Raw genomic sequence first — 7,069 nt, forward strand, 5'->3', positions numbered from 1 at the left:
TATTTGACCGGAGCGAAAAATACAGAATTTCCACCATGTACCAATGGAAAACCATTCTTTACATAATCTATTAATGAGTATATGAGAACGTGTAAAAGCTTGTACTATTAAGTTTAAGTCTACCTCACGGGCCGGAATGTGAAATTACCGAAAACGCAAATATCGGAAGGCAAAGATCGAAAATCAAAAGATTTTAAGTCGAAAGATCAAAAAAAAGGGTGCATGGTAAACGGTACATACTCACTTAATTTCCGCGAGCAGGATACAACAGGAGCAAGAGGAACAGGCTTTTCCTCCCGTATTAATGTGCGCGCGCAGAATACGGGAGGAAATGCCGGTTCCTCTTGTTCCTGTTGTATCCTGCTCGCGCAAATTAAGTGAGTATGTACCGTTTACCATGCACCCTTTTTTATCTTTCGACTTAAGATCTTTCGATTTTCGATCTTTGCCTTCCGATATTTGCGTTTTCGGGCGTTTCACATTCGGGCCCGTGAGATAGACCCATGCGTGACGCGTGTCATAATTAGAGGTAGGACCGGAAGCGTGTCGTTTATTGTTCAATTGTTGTAAATGCTTTGTAAAAAAGGTTCGGCAAACCTTTAACAATGCATTTACAACATTTGAACAATAAACGGCCCCCTCAGGGTCCGGGCTTTAGTCATAATAGAAGAGAGTTAATGGACGTTTCAGATTTCTCGATATAATGGATTAAGTGGTAGCCTTGGTGACATCTGTTTGCATTTTTCTTAAGAATCCTGAAAAACTTAAATTATCACTTTTTTTATTTTTGTAACAAAGTACGTCCATAGATGGTACTTGTAAAATCATTTTTAAACGTTAAATATTGTACATTTCAGAAGAAAAAAATCGACGCGACTCATCAATGAGACGCCGGCGTGCAAAGTGAGACATTGAGCGACTCACGGATGAGTAGGGCTGCCGCCTCAGACTAGGGATTGCCATACCGGTATACAAGTTTACCGGTAAATCGTCAAAATTTCGCCATTGGTAAATACTGGTCATTTTTAAAATTTACTGGTAATTACCAGAAACTATTTTATCGCGAAATAAGAACATATACAGGCATATAATTGCATAATATTACATTTAAAATCGATGCAAACGTCGAATTGTGGATTATGTTGTCTAGAATTTGCTTATTTTCGGTATGAAATGTGTTTATTTAAAATTGATAGATTCAACGGCAACACAGACCAACCAAATCGTAATAAATGTGATCAGACGGCCGTTTCAATTATGTTCGAAACTTTCAAATGGTCCAAACTTCAAATACATAAATATGATTGGTTAAAAAAAATAAAAATAATATTTATTTATTATTACGAATTAACTTTAATGCATTATTCACCTGAGATTTATTTTTAATAGTAGTGTAACGTAGAGATTAGGAAGGTGGCGCTCGTGGACCGATGGCTTACGAGCGCTAATCACCTGATCTCTCGTTCGCGCCAAAATGTCCTCGCCGAATGATTGAGCCGTATGCAACGGCCAATGGGATCGCCCCACTCATCGACCAATAGTTTACATGTGTAAGGGGCGCTCTCAGCTTGGAGACCATTCCGACCTGGAGCGCCGACGAGAGCACAAGAATAAACACCTTCTACAACCCTCCTGCGTCTTTCTCTCCGATTCTGGAAGCCCCCTCTTCACATCCACACAACAGTAGTAAAAAGTAACCACAAACAGTTATCTAATCCACAAAAAAAACTTTTTTCATCTACCGGTAAATACCGGTATACCGGTAGTAGGATAAAATATTTACCGCTTACCAGTTTATGAAATTTGACGGTAATTGCAATCTCTACCTCATACCCAGGTCTCACCAGGAGACTATAACAAAAAAAATTTTAATTATATTTTATTGATATAAATTATTATTAATAAAAAAAATCACTTTTTGAAATTATATAAAATAATTACGTTCGGTGAAAACTTTAGGCAAATCGAGTGATTTTCAGCATCTAAAAAATCTACATAATTAACGGATTTTGCAGCATTTTTTATTTCTTTTTTAAGATCAGTTACTGAAAAATATTTAAATAGACTATTTTCAAAATTATAAAATTTAACCAAGTAATCAATATGTATGTATACCAAAATTTAATCAATTTGTAATTTATGTATACCTTCTTTACCAAATTTTTGTACACGAGATATCGCCAAACATTTCGTACAAGAGATATGCGCCACATACCTCATTACTTCTAGTACTTAATCCGCTTTGCATACAAATACAAGTTATGAATTTCTAATAGGTATACAATTTCATTTATTTTTATGATTTTGTGGGAGATTCACTACACACCCGGAGAAATATCACTCAAACCCAGAGCTCGGATACGACTAGCTAAAACCTGGAGACTCCAGGTCAAAACTGTAAAGGTGGCAAACCTACAGGTGAGTCGTTGGCGTCTAGAGTTAAGAATACTCACCGTCACAATAAGTGCATGGCAGTTTTAAGAATAACAGATCAGAGGTAAGTTTTCACAGGTTTATTATTTAAAAATGGATGTGACCAGATATGTACATATACATATGTAGCTTAATCTACATATGTAAATATATATATTTAAAGAACATAAGAAGCATCAAAAACAGAATTCGATAATGATGCACAAGTACTATGATTATGTACATACATAGTATTACATATGAGAAAGTTCACTATACACGTTTGAATGCTAACGTAAAGCTCAAATTTTTTAGTTGTTCAATAAGACAAAAAGCTAGAAAATCAGAAAATCAGTCAAAATCAGAATAAACAAACCTCAATCAAATGTCAGTAATTCGATAATGTTATTTGTTTGCTGAAGTATCAAACTCGCCAAATCGTAGCCCTATATTTCTTGAAATATACGTACATACTAAATCTTCAAATTAAGGACAAACTCTTTCCCTTCAGTTCCTTAAGTATGCACTCATAGATATGTATTAGTTTGCAATGTGGAGACCCTATGACATGGTAGAACCTGTATTGGTAGATACTGGTTTTGGGTATGTCGGTGGATACCACTTTACTTCCTTCCCGTCCGTCATATTAAAAAGTCGTGTTTAGAACAATGTCGTCGTTTTACTACAACTGCCCCCCATAAGTGTATATAACTAATTTGAATAAAAAAAAAGTTTTCAAAAGTAACGATTTATGAACGTAAAATTTGTATGACATTCATAAAAAACAAATAATTGTTAAATTATAGTATTCGATTTATTGTATCTACATAGATCAAAAAAAAACTAAATTACATAATATTATTTACTAACAAACATTATATCAAAAGCCAGCCATTATACAAAAATTATTCTGGATAGAAACTTCTTTGCCAAGCTCTCTTATAGTTTCTTCCCGTACGCAAAACTTTGGGAATATATTTAGGTATGTGGTCGTTTAATTTTCTGGCGAAAGCATTTTGCTTTAATTCAAACGGTCTCCTTTTAGCATCCATAAATCTGACTTCGTGATTTATCTTGTATAAATACTCCCAATCATATATTTCAGGAATTAATTTGTGTCTAGGTCTATTAGAGACCAAAAGTTTAAAACGATTTTCAAGCCATTCGCGTTTTTCCGGCCCTCGAATTTCTGCAACCATTTTGGCCTTTTCGCCTAAATAAGGCTTCATAACTGTATCGACTCTTGGTTTAGGTGCATTTAAATAAAATTGTAATAGTGTTTTCAAGACGTCTTCATTGAAATTGATGACTTTTCCATCGTTATCAATGCTATCGTACAGTTTCATTGAATTTGTTCCAAAACAAATATTCCTGGACGATTTATCGAATATGTGATCTCCATAGAATAAAACTGTATTCATTTGGTAAGCGTAAAAAGACCAGTGCTGTCCGTTTGATATGACAGTTTGTGTAGTCAAAGGATATGTGATGTCATTAAACGTCGAAAACCCTAGGTATGCTGCTTGAGCCATTAACCAACCAAAACTAGATACTATGCCATTAGCATGCAATTTATCTTGGTTCTCTTCTGCACTGTAAGATTTGAGTGGATCGGCAAGATATTCACGACTATAAAATGCTATTGTTCCAAATTCATCTATATCACCAGGCCAAAAACCTAAAAAAAACATATGTAAGTTAAAAACACAACCTTTTAGAAGTATGAAATTTAAAAAAAAAACATTACCTGGAATGTAAGTTCCGTGTCGATGTTCGTCAGTAAAACCTTGAATTTCAGGAGCATATGTATAATGTGTTGGGATGCTATATTCAATATTGGCCAAATCACTATCACTCAACAATGGCTCAAGAGGTACATCATTACGCAAGGTTAATATTGGTGTACCTGAAAATACGTATTTTAAATGTCAATAACAGTACACAACAAAAAATCACGTTTTTTCTTACCGGAGCGGAGACTAACCAATCTGTAATAAGTTTATGAGATATGAGCGTTCAAAGAGAAGCGCATTTTTTTACAGATTTTTGGCTTTTGCAGTCTTTAAATCAAAATCTAGTATTGCTCTGCCAAAAGTGAGTAAGTATTGGAATCAAAAGTCAGATGATTTTTCTATTGATTTAAAATACGTATCTATCCAGCGAATTTTAATACTCAAAAATATATATTTTTACACATTTTTTTTCGTGAGCTACCAATGTATTAGACCAATTCTATATTTCACTACGTTTGCAAGGGTTGGTTTTCAATCTCAACATTTTTTTTTATTTTATCTGAACGTACTGATTCGAGCGATAATTAAAATTCGCTAGATATTTAATTATAAGTATTTTAAAGTAGTAGATTTTGAGTTAAAGACTGCAAAAGCAAAAATCTGTAAAAATTGTGCATTTTTTTAAACGATTATATCTCATAAACGAGAAGAAGCCAACAAAAATCCTTGTCATATTCGAATTTAGTAGGTCAAACTTAGTATAGATTGATTATTCTCCTTTTGTTCCTCAAAAGAAAATTATATATCACGGTAATAATACGGTCAATACCCAAAAATTGAAAAGGTCTATCGACAGGTGCGTCTTCAATGTCTTTATAAAATGGGGTTTTTTTTTTCTGAGTGATTAACCTCTTTGGTGGATCTAAACCTCCAACAAACCAAAATGCTTCAAGTCGTGGATCAACGTCAACCTATTTACAATAATACTTTTAGTAAAAAAGCAATAACATACATCAAAATATTTAAAAATAAAAAAAAATTTACTACCTGTGATTCCATGAGATGCGGAATATTACTTGATAAATAGTTTATAAAGATCCGATTCATCTGTCGTAATACGCATTTCGAGATGAGTGCGTCATATTGCTTTTCTTTCGATACATTTTCATCATAAACAATATCCCTGCTGAAAATTTCACAATTTTTCATTTATTGTGATGATATTGCATAATTTTTAAGCAAACAGCTCAAATGTAAATTACCTAATTCCTTGGTATTCCGCAACTAACATTTCTTCTATTTGTGGACGCAAACGTTGGGCATGATATTCAGCGGCAGGGGCGAGAGGCAAGTAGAAACTGGGTAGAGTATCGTTCACGATCAATTGAGTTTTAGTAAAGTACTGTATCGGAGTCAGGGCGTGAACGGGCAGCAATCCATCTTTAAATAAGAACGATCTCCAACCATAATATCTGCGAAATAAAAAGCAATTAGTATTTGTCATACGACCGACAGTGAAATGATTGTGAACTTTGAGTACTTGGGCATGTTGATTTTGATGATTTTCTCTTCAATGGTAGGTACAGCTTTAACAGCCTCATCTCTCGCAATCCGAAGTCTTCTGAACTTTGCTTCTGGCGACAGATCCTCAATGGGCGGATATTTCGCCTGCGATTGAACGGATGCCGGTGTCGATGGTGTCGATGTTGGCGGTGGCGGTGGCACAAATGGGGGCGCGACATCTAGTTGGGTGAGGGGCGCAGCACCCCCCGAGCTACGCGCCCCCCTCACTAATCGCTTGCCAACCTCAGCTCTCCCTCGAACCAACGCAAACGACATCACAGAAAATCAGTGCGACTACAGAGGTTATGTTCACCGACCCCAGTCGCAGCTCGGTGACACTCAGTGCAGCCATTCTTTAAATTTGCACATTTCTCGAAATTGCTTACAGCACACAATTTTGTCTTTGTCTCTTGTGTTGCTTTCTGTCTCTTATATTGTTTTCGGTACTGCCCCATTATCTGGAATTGTTCAAAAAATTAATTCATTTATTTAGAAAATTTTCATACATTCAATAATTATAATTGGAATTCTACACGCAAAGGATTAATCTTCGAAAGCTTGTCCACTAATCAATATCAACCGAAAGCTTTTTCAATAATGGATTGTTATATATGTACATAAAATAAAATATGGGCAAAAAACCCCTGTTTATTCCGGGGAATAAACCGGGTTTTTCCCCGGAAATCTTGAAATAGAAAATTTTGAAAATCTTGAAAATTGAAAAAAAATGTATATCAATCAGTTTGTCAAATCGACCCCTTTTTAGATACTCTCGTTGAAAATGCCATTGACACATGCAATACAAGAATGAATCTAAACATTTTCATGTAGTGGAGTAGGTACTGTGGTTCGGTGATTACTAGTCAAATGTGAACCGATCACAGGACAACCGGTCGCTCTAGATCTGTCACACGTGATCACCCGTCACACTAAAACTGGTCACGAGAAAAAAATAAAATCGGTCAACCAGTTTTCTCGTGACCGATTTTAGGGTGTGATCAGTTTTCTCGTGACCAGTTTTCTCATGACCAGTTTTAGTGTGACGGGTGATCACATGTGACCGATCTAGAGCGACCGGTTGTCCTGTGATTGTTTTACATATGACTAGTAATCCGTTTACCGAGTACTGTAAATCTCCGGTTTGTGTTTGAATCGAATACTTCACGTAAATCACCTATTAGTTATTATCGTTTGTATGAAATACGCGGCTTTCAAGTAGCAACTACGACGGTCTCGGAATTCGAAATCTCGGATATAAAAAAATTATTTTATCATCCAAGGTTAAAATTTTTTTTCAATATCATTTGGTTTCATTCATTCAAAAACATTATTCTATTATTCATTTATATTTTCATCCATTA

General features: G+C 35.1%; 1 protein-coding gene across 1 annotated transcript; it reads right to left on the reverse strand.

The window, feature by feature from the left end:
• Positions 1-2,498: 2,498 nt before the first annotated feature.
• mRpS30 (mitochondrial ribosomal protein S30) lies at positions 2,499-6,166 on the reverse strand. Its single transcript, XM_077442300.1, has 6 exons — positions 5,686-6,166; positions 5,408-5,617; positions 5,193-5,331; positions 4,975-5,116; positions 4,160-4,318; positions 2,499-4,090 (listed from the first exon to the last, which is right to left on the reverse strand). Exons 1-6 carry the CDS (start codon positions 5,982-5,984, stop codon positions 3,318-3,320), a joined length of 1,722 nt encoding a protein of 573 aa, XP_077298426.1. The 5' UTR covers positions 5,985-6,166; the 3' UTR covers positions 2,499-3,317.
• Between the last annotated feature and the right edge of the window lie 903 nt (positions 6,167-7,069).

Source organism: Arctopsyche grandis, chromosome 1 (assembly GCF_051622035.1).
Source record: "Arctopsyche grandis isolate Sample6627 chromosome 1, ASM5162203v2, whole genome shotgun sequence".
Classification (NCBI taxonomy): Eukaryota; Metazoa; Arthropoda; class Insecta; order Trichoptera; family Hydropsychidae; genus Arctopsyche; species Arctopsyche grandis.